Genomic DNA, 18,451 nt, shown 5'->3' on the forward strand with positions numbered 1-18,451 from the left:
CTTGGGTTTTTCAAACTTGTTCTAGAATCTATCCCTTTTGAGCCCTTCATTCATGTTATGCGCAATCATAAGGTTAAAATAGTGCCTTTCTTCAGAGTTGTCTTTCTAGGCACAGTTTGTTCACATATAATGGAAGTGTGATATGAGGACTCTGTAACATAGAAGAGAAGGCAAGTAGAACTGCATCGTGTTTTTCTTATTGCATTTTCTTCCACCATTCATAAGCTTGCCTTCTCTGTTTAATCCGAATGGATTGTGCTACATATTTGCATATGGGCTTGTCTTTGTATTTTCAGTTGCATCTGCATTCTAAAATTATTTTTTTCTCATAAAATTATGTATTACCAGTTCTTACAATTCTTTTTCTTATAAGGTGACTGTAGTGAATCCTGCCATGGAATCAGCTTTGGATATTCTGCAAAAGTTTGCTTTTGATGCACTCAATGGAAGAATCTCAAAAGACCGACTACATTTTGGTGCACCTTGGAGACATCCACCCCGTACAGACAATCCTAACCAACGTTTGAAGTGGGCAAAGCTTCAGTTAATGGATTTTATTCAATCCCTAGTCAATGCTGAATTTGGGGTACCTGTTTTTATACATTCTCTGTTGTTAGTTCTTAGATCAATGAATCTGTTTGCTGATAACTTTCTCACTATGGTATTGAAAGAACTATCTGAATGTGTATGAAAAGTAAGTGTACATGCATTTGATGTTCATTATCTTAACATGTTTGAAACTGTATATGCATTTGATGAAAACCGTTACTCAGGATTAGAGCCTGTAGCTCAATGGTAGACAGCTTGTGTTTCAACATTAAGGTCTTGGGTTCGAGCCAGCTTAACTATCAAAAGAAGAAGAAAGTATATAGGCACCTGATATTCAATATCTAAAATCTGATATTCAGCATCTGAAGAAGAAAGTGTAGTAGATAGTTTTTTATTTTTTTTATTTTTTGTTTTCTTTTCCTTGGTCTGCTTTGTAATTCTTTAGGCTTTGGCTTTTTCTCAATAAAATTATTGCCTTTCAAAAAAAAAAAAAAAAAAACAATATCTTAACCGTAATTCTATTTTTATTTTAGTGTGTATGTACATATATGCACACATGCTACATTATTGCTACATGTTTAGTTTGCGCCTCGGGTGCGTTTCAATTTATCATAAATTACCATTGGTTCAGTGTCCATTTGGAACAGATGCTTTCTTCAGGAATCACAGAAGTTTTCCAGATGGTGAAACAAGCAGTGCATCCCAGAAAGTGAAGTCATCCAGATGGTGAACCAACCGGAGTGCATACAATTCTCCCTGATTAGTGGAAACACCCAAAATGTACCCTTTAATAATGACATGTAGTGGTGTTAGATATGCACAAGGTGTAGGACAAGGCAATCCTTGCAGACTCGACGTGCTGCACGCCTATGATTATTTTACAACATATTTTACAAGTATACCACATGAAAACACTTCCAGATAATATCATCCAAGTTTCATGTAACTAACACTAGAAACACTCTCGCAGCCGAAACTTCGGGGATTAGGGTTTTGAGAGAGCGGGAAAGGGAAGAGCTGCTAAGATGGTGGAGAAGACGGCCAAAGGGAGAAAGGAGGAGGTAGTGACAAGGGAATACACTATCAATCTCCACAGGCGTCTCCATGGATGCACCTTCAAGAAGATGGCTCCCAAAGCCATAAAAGAGATCAGGAAATTTGCATAGAAGGCGATGGGGACAACCGATGTTAGGGTCGATGTGAAGCTAAACAAGCACATATGGAGCAGGGGTATCCGGGGTGTGCCTAGACGTGTCCGTGTGCGCGTCGCTCGTAAGAGGAATGAAGAGGAAGATGCCAAGGAGGAGCTTTTTTCGTTGGTCACTGTAGCAGAGGTCCCACCTGAAGGGCTCAAGGGATTGGGAACCAAGGTCATTGAAGAAGGAGATTAGACTCAGTAAACTTAAGTTTTTAAGAGGTTGAACTCAGTAAGCTTTAGTTTTAACAGGTACTTTTTTGAGATTTATGTTTTGATTTTTTTTTTTTTTAAATCAGTGCATTTTGGATGTATTCCGGATTTTGGATTTTGAGATTGCCCTTTTGAAAGTTATGTTTGGTTAGAACTTTCAGCTTTACCAAAAAAAAAAAAAAAAAAAAAAAAAAAACTAACACTAGAAACAAGTATGCCCTTGAGAACCCAAAGGTGCTATTTTGACAGATTTTCTTCTAAAGTTTGGTGGAGAGGGTTTTGGTTGGGGTTTTTCACTTTGCAATTTCTTTAATTGATTTTTCAGTGAAAAAGACTGGGAAAGTGGTCTTTACCAAGCTTTCGAAGAGGTCTATTGAACATCAATTGACTTCTAAAGTTTTAACAAACAGTCAAGGTTGAAAGAGAGATGGGGATACATTACTGAGCAGATGAAGGGAAGTGTGAAGTCTGTATAGAAGAACTGAGGAATTTCTATTGCATGAAACCCCTGGAGGGTACATTATTATATCTAACAACCTGAGCCAGCACATTAATATAAGAACGTGGTTGGAGCAAGTCCAATATTCAGAGATTACTTGATTTGGTAGAGGCATTCCTTAACAATTGTTACACCTTGGTGCTCCCCAACATTTGCCTGACCTTTATGAAAGATGCGGAATTCATTAACCATCTCTTTATTCATTGCCTTTTTGCTTAAAATGTGTGGGAAAAGTTCCTAGTTCTTTTAAAAGTGTTGTGTTATGCCAATGACAATTGAAGACCTTCTCATGACTAGGCATGTTGGGGGGTGGGGGTTAGTAGGGTAAAGCTAGAAGTTGTGGGGGTGGGCCTCTTGTTTAAGGTTATTGATGATTGTAGTGTACCTCTTTTGTGTGGGGTAAAGCTAGAAGTTGTGGGGTGGGCCTCTTGTTTAAAGGTTCTTGAAGATTGTAATGTACCTCTTTTGTTTGGGTTGTAGCTTTTCACGCTTATTCCTTGGTGCTTTTCTCTAATGAAGGTTTCACTGCCTTTCCAAAGAAAAAAGACAAATCCATTACCTAACCAATAAAAAGAGAGAAAAACTAGTACCCATATTTGGAAAAAAGACAAATCCATTACCTAACCAATAAAAAGAGAGAAAAAGTAGTACCCATATTTGTATCTGGCAATGGCAACTACTGGTTGGAGAAGCTTTTTGGGGTTCTATCTTGATCTTTAGCTTTCGTTTTATTTTGTCATTGCTGCTAAGGACACTCACAAATAGGACTGAAGTCCTCCCCACAACACATGTGATGGCATTGAACCCATGCTAATTCAGAATGTTTATCAAGCAATCTGCAGCTGAGCATGCCCTTGCCTGTTAAACATGCCAGCCCACTCACCAAGTGGGCACTTATATGATAGAAATGGATGTTTAAAATAAGTTGACCAATTCAACTCCCCTCCCCGGCATTACCTGATGCATGTGGTCGCAGGTGATTGCGTGCATCCACAAGGAATAGTCTCGCCTCAAAATGGGGCAGGGACACCTTGTGCTATCAAAAAAAAAGAAGAAAAGTTGACCAAAAGGTCTGCATGTACCATACACGTGTGGTCCATTGGATGAGTGTCCTAGTTGGGTTATGTTTTAGGTGGGCATCACCTGATCAACTGATGCAGGACATGGAATTCAAATATGATGTGCAAGATTTTCAGGCTAAAGATCATGTTAGTTCAGAAACAATTACACAAATTCCATATCCCACACAAAAGTTCAACATTCAATCAAGGGGAATCTATGCGGGTCCAGACCTACACATGTTAGGGCTGGATCAATAAAAATTATGGACTAAACAATACTCAAGGGGAAGTAAATTCATCCACACATGCACAACAATCTGTCCCTAATCCCAGGGATTCACAGGTTTCAGTCCAGAGAACCCTAGGATTAGAAAAAGGGGCAAACAAATTGAAAATAATGCAATCTAGGGTTAGGGTTATGGAAAGTAAGTACGAGAGGGATGAAAGAGGTGGGAAATCTGAACCTGGCAACAGTCCACACGAGCGGACAGTGGGCCAGACCTGACGCACGTGCGAGGGGCCCTGAATCCGGAAACCGACTCCTTGAGTCTGGTTGGCTAGGGGTGGGCTCCAAAACCCCCGATTTTTGGGCCGATCCGATATGCAGTTTGTGTGTGGTGCTCTGCCGAAGTTTCAGCCCTCCTGTAGGGCCAGATTCTGGAATTTTGCTGTAGAGAGAAATTGCTGTAATAGAGGACGGATTTGAATCGTAGATGATTGTAGGAGATGAGAAGTATGGATGACAGGAGCTGGGGGCAAATCGGGATAGATGTGGCTTCGCACCACGGTAGTCAACCCTTAGAGAAAGGGAGGTTTTCACACCCAATTGGATTTTCACAACTCAGAAGCTCAGAGGAGTAGAAAAACGTAATTTTTTTATATTAATCTTCAATAAGGAAAAAACCCTATAAGGGGTGCCTATTTATAAGAAAACCCTACACCACAAAACTCGCGCCATGTGTGCAACCTATTACTTGGTGAGGAAGTAATAAAAAATAACAACTAATCAAAGTAATTTAAATCATCCATGATATTCTTAACAACAATAATAAGCAAAACCTAAAATACGAGATTAATTAGACTAGTAGGCCACGATCATGAGAACCCATGGTGGGCATTACATGACTATTTGGTCCACTTCAATGAACCAAAACGTAGTCCTCTAACTAGGATGCCCTCCCTAGACGTCGTCATCGATCCAGATCGATGGTGGGGTCCTCCTCCTTGCGTACGTGCGTAGGGGGCGTGCGTGTGCACGTGATGTCCCCATCAACTCTCCCCAGCTGCGAAGATTTCTCCACTGGCGAAACAAAACTCCTAAACCGCTCCAAGATGTCAGGATCATGTCTCTGAAGCTCCTTCTCAGTGACCCATGTACTGTCTAAAGCTGGGCGTGACTTCCACTTAACCAGGTACTTTTGAAACCCGCCGTTCGACGTTGATACTATCTGATGGTCTAGAATATCCTCTATTTCCTCTCTGGGTGTGGGAATGTTAGGTATGGAAGGTAGATGCAGGGAAGAAAGGTCGGGAAGAGGCCATGGATCAAGGGATAGATCTAGGGAATCAGGATGGGTGGGCGAAGGGCCGGACAAAGTATCAGTGGTCCCCTGAAAAGTAACTAGATCCTCCATATTGAATGTGGAACTAATTCTCATGGAAGTGGAAGATCTACCACATACGCATTGAGACTGTTTCGTTTTATAATTTTGAAGGGTCCAGCGTTACGAGCGTGTAATTTACGAATGACCCCCTGAGGATACCGTTCGGGCCTAATACGGACCATCACAGTCCCCTACATTGAATTCTTTGAAACGTTTATGCTGGTCTGCAGAAAATTTGTAATTTTCATTACTAGTAGTGATCTTTCGCCTGATTTCTTGATGCAATGAATGCATGTGATTCGTAAAGGACTCTGCAGACTCTAATGGCCTATGGGACAGTGACATCTGGACAAGATTAATAGGCTTCCTAGGCTTATAACCAGTAACGACTTCAAAAGGACTTAGATCTGTGGACCTATTGACAGAACTATTGAACGCAAACTCGGCTATAGGTAGTACAGTGTCCTATGTCCTGGTGTGCTCCCCTACTAAACATCTGAGCAAACTCCCTAGGCTCCTATTGACCACCTTGGTCTGACCATCGGTCTGAGGGTGGTAGGCAGAAGAAAATTGGAGCCTAGTATTCATCATGTGCCATATTGTCTTCCAAAAGTAACTCATGAATTGCACGTTACGGTCAGACACTGGTTTTTGGTAACCCGTGCAGTTTGACAACCTCACTAAAGAGCAACTTGGCAACATTAGATGCGTAGGAGGTCTTAGAACAAGGAATGAAGTGAGCCATTTTAAAAAAGCGGTCCACGACAACAAATATGGAATCGTGTTTTCAAATAGTCTTGGGGAGTCCAAGCACGAAGTCCATACTGATGTCTTGTTAATGGATGAATGAGACTGGCAAAGGTGTGTATAATCCTGTATTTTGTTTCTTTTGCTTTGCCAGTTGACAAGTACGGCATTGCCTTATAATTTTGACCACGTCTCGCTTGAGGCTTGGCCAATGAAACCTATCCTCGACTAGGGCAATGGTCTTGTCTCAACCAAAATGACCCGCGACTCCTCCTGAATGTAACTCCCAAACGAGAAAATCGTGGAGGGAAGTGCGTGGTATGCAAAAACGGTCATTCCTAAACAAATATCCGTCTAAAATCAAGTATTCACTGCTAGCTCATGACGGACTCTCTAATAACGATACGTACACAACTCCAAAATCTGGATACTCAGAATAATCTTCTTTGATGCGCTCGAGGCTCGTGACTTCGATACTCATGGAATTGAGTAACGCGACTCGATGACTCAACGCGTCGGCAGACTTATTCTCTATACCTGCCTTGTGCTTAAGCACAAAAGTGTACTCTCGAAGGAATTGAACCCACTTGGCGTGCCTAGGGTTTAATTTCTTCTGAGAGTTCAGATATCTTAAGGCCTCGTGATCTGAGAATAAGACAAATTCTTGAGGCAATAGGTAATGACGCCAATGGCGCAGTGATTGCACTACCGCATAGAAGTCTTTGTCATAGATGGAATATTTTTGTTTCACCTCATTCAGTTTCTCACTAAAAAAGGCAATAGGGTGCCCTTCTTGACTAAGTATTCCTATGCCGACTCCTGACGCGTCACATGCGACTTCGAAGACTTTTGAAAAATTCGGAAGTCGCGTGACCGGAGCTTTGGTCATCTTGACTTTTATCTCCTTGAAGGCTTTCAAGGTTGCCTTTGTCCATTGAAACTCTCTTTTTTATGCAATCTGTGATGGGAGCCATAATGGAACTAAAACCTCGAATGAACTGCTTATAAAAGGTAGCTAAGCTGTGAAAGCTGCGCACCTCATGAATATTGCGGGGTTCAGGCCAATTGACGATGGCCTTGACCTTCTCGGGATTCGCCGATACGCCCTCAGCTGACACAATAAAACCTAAGAAGATAACACTACTAAAAAAAATGCACACTTCTTTATGTTGGCGTACAATTTCTCGGTTCTAAGGATCCCACAAACCTGTCTCAAATGGTTGAGGTGTTGTTCCTTGGTCATGCTATAAATCAAAATATCATCAAAGTATATGATCAAGAACTTCTCCATGAAGGGCCTCAACACTTGGGTCATCACACGCACGAAAATGCTTGGGGCGTTAGTTAACCCAAAAGGCATAATTAACCACTCGTATAGCCCATCCTTCGTCTTGAAGGCCGTCTTCCACTCATCACTAGGGCGTACACGGATTTGGTGATAACCACTTTTGAGGTCAATTTTCGAGAAGATAGTACAATTGGCCATCATATCCAACATATCCTTAAGACGTGATATGGGAAACCGATAGTTGACTGTGATTTTGTTGATGACCCTACTATCAACACATATCATACATGTGCCATCCTTCTTAGGTGTAAGAAGGGCGGGCATGACACACGGGCTCATGCTCTCTCGAATGAAACCCTTCTCTAGGAGTTCGTCAATCTGCGTCTTCAACTTAGCGTGCTCCTTTGGGTTTATTCTGTAATGGGGGAGGTTTGGTAGAGTCGCCCCATGGATTAAATCAATGGCATGCTGTATATCCTTCATAGGGGGAAGTTCATTCGGTAGATCATCAGGAAAGACATTACGAAACTCATGCACTACCTGAATGGCCTCAGTGGGTAACTCTACATTAGCCTTTGGTACCCTCTCCCTAGCCACAAGGGCATATACCATCGAGTCCACCTCCGTTTCTCGCCCAAAGTTTTTGGCATTTAGAATATGGAGAGGCTTGGACTTGGACTTCGACTCCTTCAATTCTTTTAAGCCGCTCACATGACTCTATATGGTGGACTCCTTTCTAGTCTTGTTCTTGGGTGGCAATGGATTTAGCTTGACCTTCTTGCTCTTAAACCAAAATGTACGCACATTTGAACGACCAAATATGGTAACATCCCTGTCATAGAGCCACGTTCTACTCAGAATAATATGGCCAACATTCATGGGAACAACATCACACCAAAGTGTCTTTATATGATCCAAACTGAATAGGAACAAGACAACGGTGCGAGACTGGAATGGAAGTTTCATCAACCCAGGAGACTATAGGTTTGAGGATGGGTTTATAGCTTTAAGCCCAAACGGCTTACAGTGCTAGTCGATGCCACGTTGGCACAACTACCACTATTCGCGATTATCTTACAGCTCTTTTCCCCACACTTTGCATAAGTATAGAAGATCGTGTTGCGGCGCCAATCGTAAGTATTCTTGGCTTGAGCAAAGGCACAATGCACAACTACGAGGATCGCAGACTCTTGCGCTCCCTCTTCCTCATCACCAGAGGTTTCTATTGGCTCATATTCTTCCTTCTCACTGTCACTCTCTGGGGGCACTACTTCTACTTGCCCATCAATAAGGAATACCTTGGTGCGCTCTCTCGTGCCGCACTGGTGGGTAAAGTGACCAAACCCCTGACACCTAAAACACCTAGTTGCCCCACTTCCACGTGAGCTAGACCCGACAATTTCTTTACCGTTATCATTCTTGGGCCTGGGCTAAAAACTGTTAGAAGGTTTGTTTTGGTACCCAGTGTTAGGTTTAGCCCCAGAGGGGTTGGCCTTAGTACTAGAATCGCGAAAGTCACACCGCCTTTTCACAGATGCTTGAGGTATTGCTTGACGTCTAACACTACTTGATACAATTGTTCAACAGTGTCTATGTCTTTGGTGAGCAATTCTCTCCTAATGTAAGGACGAAGGCCCGTTTTAAAACGAGCAAGGGTGAGTACGAGGTCCTCATCAACCTCGCAACGGGTCAAGTACTCTTTGAACTTCTCAATATATTCAACAACACTCATGGAACCCTGTCGAAGAGACTGTCATTCCTCAATCAACCGCAAGCGATAAAAAAAAGGGAGGTACATTTTCCTTAAGCGTTTCTTTCATTTCTCCCCAATGGACTATTGGGAGTTCCCTCGCTCTTTCTTTCTTTCGCTCTACCGTCGCCCAAAATCTCTTTGCTTGGCCCACAAGCTTCATCTTGGTGAATCAGACTCGACGAGCATCTAACATGTCATACCACTCAAAATAGCGGTTCATATTCGCCAACCAATCTAAAAAGGCTTTAGGGTCCAAGTGGCCATCAAACATAGGGGCATCTACTCTCACTCTGTTGAGGAGTTGCGCATCTGAGTTATATTGATCATGATGTCCCTCGCGGGGTGGGGCCACGGGTGTGCGCCCACCTCCATTTCTTGGTCTAACCTCTTGACCACTAGCCTGAGATTGGGCATCTTCCTCAATGGTGGGGTTTACCCCGAGGGAGGTCTTTAGTTGGGTAACGCACACATTAAACTGCTTAAGGCGTTGGTCCATATGTTGTTCCAAGCGCTTACCCAAAGACTCAACCTGCTGGGTCAACTTGTTTACCGATTCTTGCAATTGCTCCATGTTTAGTGTAGGGTGCAAGCCAAAACCACGACCCTTACGTGTGGGCATACAACTACTAACTCAACCTAAGGTCCTTCTATTACGACTATATGTGCTTAGATTGGACTAAATGATCCTATGAGACTCTATATGAGGGAAACTATCCAACGCTACCAAAATTCAGCAATATGGCCGTCAAAATAAAGGGATAACAGAAAATTTCAGCAATGTGAATTGCTAACTTTCTGATAACAGAAATTTCAGCAGCTTATGTCAGGAATTATGGACCTCTAAATTGCTATATATGATGAGACTTAATGCATAATAGTCATAAACAAACTAAACCCTAAACATGTAATGCATTCCCCTATAAGGACCCTAAGCTTTGATACCAAATTTGATGTAGGACATGAGATTCAAATATGATGTGCAAGATTTTCAGGCTTAAGATCACGTTAGTTCAAAAACAATTACACAAATTCCATATCCCACACAAAATTTCAACATTCAATTAAGGAGAATCTATGCGAGACCTACACATGTTAGGGCTGGATCAATAAAAATTATGGACCAAATGATACTCAAAGGGAAGTAAATTCGTCCACACATGCACAACAATCTGTCCTTAATCCTAGGGATTCACAGGTTTCAGTCCAGAGAACCTTAGGATTAGAAAAAAGGGGCAAACAAATTGAAAATAATGCAATCTAGGGTTAGGGTTATGGAAAATAAGTACGAGAGGGATGAAAGAGGTGAGAAATCTGAACTTGACGCCAGTCTACACTCGCGGACAGCGGGCCAGACTTGACGCACATGCACAGGGGCCTAGCCGCACGTGCCAGGGGGCCCTGAATCTGGAAATCGACTCCTTGAGTCTGGTCGGCCAGGGGTGGGCTCCAAAACTCCCGATTTTCGAGGCGATCCGATATGCGGTTTGTGCGTGGTGCTCCGCCGAAGTTTCAGCCCTCCTGCAGGGCTAGATTCTGGAATTCTGCTGTAGAGAGAAAATTTGCTGCAATAGAGGACGGATTTGAAGTATAGATGATTGCAGGAGATGAGAAGTATGGATGGCTGGAGATGGGGGCGAATCGGGATAGATGTGGCTTTGCAACACGGTAGTTAGCCCTTCGAGGAAGGGAGGGTTTCATACCCAATTGAATTTTCACAACTTAGAAGTTCAGAGGAGTAGAAAAACACAGGAATTTTTATTAATCTTCAATGAGGAAAAAACCCTATAAGGGGTGCCTATTTATAAGAAAACCTTATACCACAAAACTCGCGCTATGTGCGCAACATATCATTTGGCGATGAAGTAATAAAAAATAACAAGTAATCAAAATAATCTAAACCGTCTATGATACTCTTAATAACAATAATAAGCAAAACCTAAAATACGAGATTAATTAGACTAGTGGGCCACGATCATGAGAACCCATGGTAGGCTTTACATGGTTATCTAGTCCACTCCAATGAACCAAAACGCAGTCCTCTAACTAGGAGGCCCTCCCTGGACGTCATCATCTCCTCCTTGCGTGGGGGGGGGGGGGCGCATCATCAACAGCTTGAATCTCAGGGTTCTTTGAATTTATCTTTCTTTGCATGAGTAGTGCAATTTGGTACCACGCAGATTATCTACTAGTTTCCATCAGTTACTGGAATTGCATGTGTGACAACAGAATGTATTTTTGCTATACAAATCAACATGCTTGACAAATAGTCTAGCTTCTGCTCTATGTTGAAGCCGGCATTAATACGTAGTCCTTTTGATCGGATCCCTTTTTTTTATATATATAAAAAAAACCTTTGTGCAGGTAAATTATCTAGCAGATAGTAGCCTTGAGATACTGGATGATCCTTCTACCGCTGCAATGCTAGAGGTAATTAAAAGAGTTACAATCAGAGCATGATATGTTTGTTTGTCATGCAGTTTCCTGGTATGTTGTAATTCTGATATTTTACATGATTTCTTTATCCTATCCTTTCTTTTCAGGTTGGTTTACTGTATGCACAACGAGATCCATCTTTCATTCGTCCCATCACTCGAGGTATTGAGAGGTGTCTTGTCAGATGGTGAGCCATTCTAACTCGATCACCGCCATTTGTTCAAGATAGTTAGTTCTGGTATGGTGTATATGCAATTCTTCTGTTGTGGGGCTGCAGGCTTGTCCAGCAACGGTTGCAGCTGAGCTTTCAGGAGTCACTTCAGTTCCTGTTGCAACGAATTATACGTGGCCGGAGCTATCGGCATTTGATGAAAGAAGCAGGCTATAAATAGACCCAGGAAGTATGATACCATACTTGCATTACGATTCATTTACCTGCAATTACGTCGGAATTGCGGGTCTTTGATTTCAATTCAACGAAGAAGAGACATGTTATCTTCAGACTGAGGATATGGATAGTTTCTTCAAGCCTTCTGAATTTGTAAACGTGGGCTGTGGTTAGGTGATCCAGAGCGTTCTTCATACACCCTTACTCTGACTAGACCATGCCATTAAAGTTGTCCCGATGAGCAATTGTAATCCTTCAATCAAGAGCCTGTTAATAGAATGTCGCCATCATCATAGCCTTGTCCCTGATGGGGTTGGCTTCTCATGGTAGCTTGGCAAAAGTTCAACGATCATCTACCCACACGAAATCAACCCTCCACTACCCAGTCTGGGGAACAGCTGGTGCAATTGCCACCAGGTGCAGTTCATCAACAAACACCCAACGCTATTTTCGGTAAGTTAAAAGTTTCAGGGAAATAGACAAGCTATCCTTGTCCTGGAAAACATAAATGTCAAAGCTAAGTTAAATGACCAAGTTGAACAAAACCACAGGAAAAAGGCTGTGCTCTGGCTAGTATACATTCCCTGCCATCCAAATGCCCAAGATTTATATGAACAGGTGCATTGCCTCTGGAAGTAATGGGCCTGTAAATGACCAAGTTGAACAAAGCCACTTAGGTAGAAAGTGGTGAACTGCTCGGCATTCATGACCTATGATCCACATGCCCAAGATTTATATGGACAGACGCATGACCTTCAGAAGTAATGAGCCTCTAACTAGATAGTTAAACAAAAGAAAGTACTGCAACAGTTCAAATTGAATGCAAAAATCTGGGGGAGATTTTATTTATTGATAGTGGAGCACATTTGATTGACAGTTTGGATCATGCAACATGTGCTGTCTTTTACAAATTCAAGGCCAGGAATACTACCATGGTATTACAAAAACAGTTACCTTACGGCCATAAAGGCCATTATGTGAACGAAACAGTCACATCCCTTGGGCGACATGGGCATGTATCGGTCCATTGCAGGAAAATGGGCCATATTGGCCTGTTTTGGTTGACACAGCTGATACCACGGTATTCCGTAACGGTAACGGTGGCCATAACGGCCACCACTGTTACCTTTACGATACAGGTTGTAATGGCCGTTACGGCCCCTGTAACGGCTGTTATGGTCTCTCCTTTTTTTTTTTTTTTTCTATTGAAAAAAACCCGAAAAACCCGTATTGGCCCCGTAACGGGCCGTTACGGGTCCATTACAGCCTTTATGGGGAACGTAACGGGCCATTACGGGGGCTGTAACGGCCTTTACGGGTCATTTTATCCGTAATGGCCGTTATGACCTTTATGACCCCATAACGTGTAACGGTTGCCACCGTTACCTTTACGTAACGGCCTTTACGGAACACCATGGCTGATACGTTCAGTATTGGCACCATTGCGGGGGCAATATGGCTGTTAAAGGCTGATACCACCATAAAGGGTCTAACGTTGTCAAATGTGATCACATATGCACATATGCGATCGCGATTGCATATGCGCATGTATGTGAAGAGATTGCATATGCGCATATATATATATATATATTTATTTATATTGCAATTTCAGTCACTTTTGCCTATAAATAGGCACTCAAATCCCCTCCATTTTCACTTTTCTCTACTCTAAACCTTAAAATCTCTAACTCTTTTCTCTCTCTCTCTCTCTCACTCTCTCTTTACGTATCTTTCTCCTTTTGTTTCAAGTTTTTAATAATTAATTCTCTCTTAATGTAGCTTGTAAATTGTTTTGTTGAAATTTATGTAAATATAATAGAAATAATTAACTATATAACTTAATGAAACACTCAAATTACAATGAAATAAGTAAAATAAGCTATCCAATCGCTTTTACTAATTAGGCAAAAATTTGCTAATTTTCTAGATATTTATTTATTTATTTATTTTTCAAATTTTCCCCTTTTCATTTTTTTTTTTTCAAATTTTTCAGAAAAGAAAAGAAAAGAAAAGGGATTGCATATGTGATTATGCGATTGCATATGCAATTTGACAACATTGTAAGGGTCCGATATGAAAGTTTTTATTTACAAATTTCCTCTTGCGTCTCCACTTCTTTATTAATTTCAACCTTGAAGGAAGCTTAGAAACTAATTTGAAACTAGATTCAAGCTTATTTAGATGATTGAAACACACAATTTGAGTGGGATTTGATGAACTGAAGTGGAGCGGACCATTTTGGGAAATATTAGAAGGGGTAAACCATCATGTTTTTTCAATTTTCCATCTTTTTGGGTTGCATTTATATGTAGTGGGTCCTCATCCACCAAATCATGCTTGATTTGCGTTCAATTAGGGCTAATTTGTTTGACTTTCAGCAGTTCAAGCCAACACTGCTCTTACCAAAGAATGGCCCATTACACCACCAAATTCATGTCCAAAACCAAAAAAGAACACATTTGGGATCCTTACATTTTCAATAATTTTTACCAATAATTTTTGAGATTTTTCCCCAGGAAGAATTTCCACGTATTGACTGATACGGTCTGTAATGTATCGGCTAGCAAGCTGGCCGATATGCAGGGTGATACCATTATGTAATAATGCTATATGCATATCCTTGGGTTTTGGATTACATTATTCCTCGTTGGAGAATCTGTCTAGTTTTGATACCTGCTGAATTTTCAACTTGAGCTCAGAATGGCATTTAGTTAACAATTGTGTGTGTAACATTTCAGACTGGTGCTATTCAAGCAAATTCAATTTTTTGTGAATGCGGTGCCTTTGCTGGGTTCACATGTAAGTACTGTTAGTTATTGTAGCTCTCAAATGTTCCTGTTCATTGCTTTTCAAAGCTCATTTGGTGTTCATGAGGAAAACCTTGAGGTCATGTCAAATCCATTGTCTTACCCTTTCCAACAATAGGCAACTCCATATCACTCTTCACTACGTGGTATATGTGACTTTATTTATTTTTCTTCTTCTTTTTTGTTTTTTTGTTTTTTTTTTTTTTTGTTTTTTTTTGTTTTTTTTTTTGTTTTTTTGTTTTTAAATAATATATTTCTTGCTTCAATTCTCGATTTGAAACACAATCTCCTATATTTACTTGCAAGTTTTAACCACCGTGTACACTGGGATCTACTGGATTACTTTACAGCTTTCTTATGATTGGCTCATTCAAGTAATCTGGTAGCTTTCTGAGGTCTTCTAAAATAAACCATGACTGCAGGGTTGTATGGTGTATGGTTCTTTTGTTTGACTGATAGATCTCATGCTGTTTAGAAAAAAAAGATGAGATCTTACAATCCATGCTTCACACTCAAGTGACATGATTTATTTACTGCCCTTTCTTTTTCTTTAAATGCTGTCAATCAGAAGTTCTAACCATTGCAACATGATTACATGGATGCTCATCTTTGTGGTTTTACCTTCTCTAGTGAGCTACTTGTGATTTGATTTAACTAGCATTGTGTCAGACTCCATCATGTTCTCTTTGTGAATCCATGTTTGGACATAGTATCAGGGCCCATTTGGGCAACAATGAAAAACCATTCCAACTTATTTCTGTCCAATAGGCTTGTCACATGTGTCGGTGCCTGTTCTGAGAGTGGACCAATGGTTCAGATTTACCCCACTATTGCGGGTCATCTGAAGGATGCATGACCTTGATTTTCAGTGAGGGTATGGTCATGTGATGGATGGTTTGATGGTTTGGATCCTGCATGCTTGGGATGCATTGGCACATGTGCATGTTGGTGTAAAACATCCCCTCCCCAACTCTTTTTTTACACAAAAGAGCCGAGATATATTTTTCAGAATTGAGACTTGTTGCTGGTAGAAATGATTAAAAACATGATGGAAGGGTGTCATCCAAACATGGCCCCTTTTATGTTCCAAGGGATTTCCTATATGAGTATTAGATTTAAGATACTGGTGGTTTCTGGGTCACACTAATTTGTTTTGTTATACATGAACAGTTACCGGGAGAAGCTGCAGAAGGGGTTTCTCTAGAGATTGATACAATGTAAGACCATTTCTTTTCCCCCTGAGATGCTGATCATTCTCATATTGCACTAATGTACGATGGTGGTTGATAGAATGTCTTCTGCATTCCACTTAAGATTGTAAGCAATCTAGGTGTTACTAGTTACAACAGTTGCATGCTCTTTTTGTTTTTGTTTTTTATGAATTTTCTTCCTATATTCATGTTTGAGAATGCATTTAGCCGCTGTTACATGTGATATCTTCAGCACTTGTTAGACATATCTGGTACACAAAATTGATCTACAACATGGAATGCAGTCTTTGAAAGGTAAGATGTTGGAGCCCTCCAAACATAATAACAAAATTCCTCATCAGTGTTACCAGGACATGTGGCATGGGTGCCAACTGCCCACTGTCAGTGTCTGGCATAGTGGCTGCAAACTGCAAAAATCTAGGCATGGAATACTTTTGTATTCAAATAATTAACATTTGTTTGGGGTGTGTTTTGCTGCACCAAATATCGTGAAATTTTATGATATTTGGTGCAACCAAAGACACCATATATAAATAAAATGAAAAAAAGAAGACTTGAACATTAAAAAGAGGAAATTAGAAAAGAATATTCATATGGGTTGACTAAAATTCAGTTACCAGTATTCTAAACCAATAACTTATTGATTAAAAAACTTTGCTCTCTTAAAATATTAGAGAATCCTTGCAGAAGAACCAAAAGGCAAAAAGATCAACAAAGCTTGTGTGCACTTATTCTCACATGTCCCATGCAATTAACAGATAGGAAGTTACCCACCGGTTGGACTCCACCCAGCTGATAACTTCTCACCTGTTAAGTCCATGCGACTTCCAACCCATTCAATATCTTGCCCAAGCCACAAGGATCACCTATAACCACTCATCGAGTAGGCCACACTTATATTTTTCTTTTTATGGCGTGGGCGTGGCCCACTCGATGAGTGGATAGAGCTGATTTTTTTCATAAGGTGATCCTCATTGTGTGGCCAAGCTATGGGATGGGTTGGATGCCACATGCACTTAATAGGTGGGAAGCTATCAGCTGCATGGACCGTAACTTGTAGTCCCACCGGTTGGATTTGAGACCTGCTCTCTCTCTCTCTCTCTCTCTCTCCATATATATATATCTATATATATATATATATATATATATATATATATATATATATATTTCATGGTGGCAATAATGAAAAAAAAATCATGAAAAGGAGAAGTCCTTGCAAGTAATTTTCAACAACAAGAGAATGGAGGCAAGTTGATGGTGAAAGTTAGAGAAAATTCACCTAAGCCATTAAAAAAAAAAGCACATCAGAAAAAAAGTTATGAATAGAACAATTAAAAAAAGAACAAAAAAAATGAAAAAAAAAAAAGAGAAAAAGAAAGAAAGAAAAGAAATCGTGAAAGATGAAATGAAAGATTTGTAGAGAATGTCTGGACACTTGTCGCTAGGACACTTAGTCCGAATAGATTTCAAAGTGTCATATCATTTATCGAAGTGTCCCCAAGTGTCGGCACACAAAAACCCAGAAAGTAGAAGTTTCCAGGTAACACTGTTCCCCTTTCCTTCTTCTTTTCTTTTTTTCCCCTGAAAGAAATCTCCGATTTTTTTACCAAATTTTTGAAAGGAAAAAAATTCTGGATAATTCTTGAATTAATCCATGTATATGTTGGGTCGATTCTCTTTTACGAGTAAAAACTAAAGGAAATTTTTGTTGACTTGCAGGTTGTGGAAAGTCATAACATTGATGCCTCTTGGTGTGGAATGCCCGAATTTTGACTGTGCTATAGCTTGGCATCAGTCTGGCCATTTCAAGATGGACAGTGTCAACTGGCGAATCTAGCTTCTAGCACACCATTCATTGATCTTTGTCGTTGTTCTTTTAATTTGTATTTGATGATTTTGTATGATTACGATGGTTAATAAACAATCTGGGAAGGAAAAAAAAAATATATGAAAGGAATTGGAATAAACACTGGTTACCACACGACTTTTTTGCACTTGGAGTTCCTATGGGAACGTATGGCGGCAAGATCTGGACCACTCAATTAGCTGGTCACATCATATACAGGCCACTGCCCATAATTCAGGCGGGATTATCCTGGCAATTGAAATATTTTATTTTTATATTTATTTTACATGGCGTTATTCTTGTGTCATCGCCCATGTGTGATTTTACATGTCCTTATCATTGGCAACGTCGCAATTACTGTTAGTTGGCTGATACATATTTGTAATGCTAGTGTGCAAATAAGCAGTATCATGTAGGACAGCCTGGTGATCTTGTGTGATGTTTGTGGTATACCATAACCTTGATCAGCTTCACGTTGAATGATGTTGAGACAATTTGGGCAAGCCTCTGACATATTCGAAAGGTACCATCATCGGATAATGAGTTCTAATTTTCAGCCTCGAATGATCATCATTGGACATTTGAGTTCTAATTTCAGCTTTTAACATCTTATATAGATTGTTCCTGATCTATCTCTTTTGTTATTCCAAACCAAGGTTACTTGGATCAAAGGATGCTCCAGTATGACCAGGAGGTGGTACGTGAACAAGTATCGTAGCATGCTACTTCATCCAATGCATGGGTACACTAGTGTTGGGATCATGTGGACTGCTTTGGTACATCCATGATCGCATTTAATATAGTTTCTTATAAGAATAGATATTATAATTTACTAGGGTCTGGCACATTCAATGCAT

General features: G+C 40.5%; 1 protein-coding gene and 1 pseudogene across 6 annotated transcripts in view; both read left to right on the forward strand.

Annotated features, from left to right (window-relative positions):
• LOC131228968 (uncharacterized) overlaps positions 1-17,901 on the forward strand; it is a 44,698-nt gene extending 26,797 nt beyond the window's left edge. For 2 of the 6 annotated variants that reach the window (XM_058224815.1, XM_058224809.1), the window contains 7 exons: positions 374-586; positions 11,271-11,336; positions 11,450-11,529; positions 11,620-11,743; positions 14,469-14,529; positions 15,708-15,754; positions 17,468-17,901. In XM_058224815.1, the coding sequence (XP_058080798.1) occupies positions 374-586; positions 11,271-11,336; positions 11,450-11,529; positions 11,620-11,734 (474 nt within the window). In that variant the 3' untranslated portion in view covers positions 11,735-11,743; positions 14,469-14,529; positions 15,708-15,754; positions 17,468-17,901. Of the gene's footprint in view, positions 1-373; positions 587-11,270; positions 11,337-11,449; positions 11,530-11,619; positions 11,744-11,904; positions 12,184-14,468; positions 14,530-14,585; positions 14,684-15,707; positions 15,755-17,467 lie in introns of all 6 variants that reach the window. The other 4 variants (XM_058224810.1, XM_058224813.1, XM_058224814.1 and 1 more) reach the window with 4 other exon arrangements.
• On the forward strand, positions 1,513-1,966 carry LOC131228971 (large ribosomal subunit protein eL31-like; annotated as a pseudogene).
• Positions 17,902-18,451: the final 550 nt, after the last annotated feature.

This window comes from Magnolia sinica, chromosome 16 (assembly GCF_029962835.1).
Source record: "Magnolia sinica isolate HGM2019 chromosome 16, MsV1, whole genome shotgun sequence".
NCBI classification, from domain to species: Eukaryota; Viridiplantae; Streptophyta; class Magnoliopsida; order Magnoliales; family Magnoliaceae; genus Magnolia; species Magnolia sinica.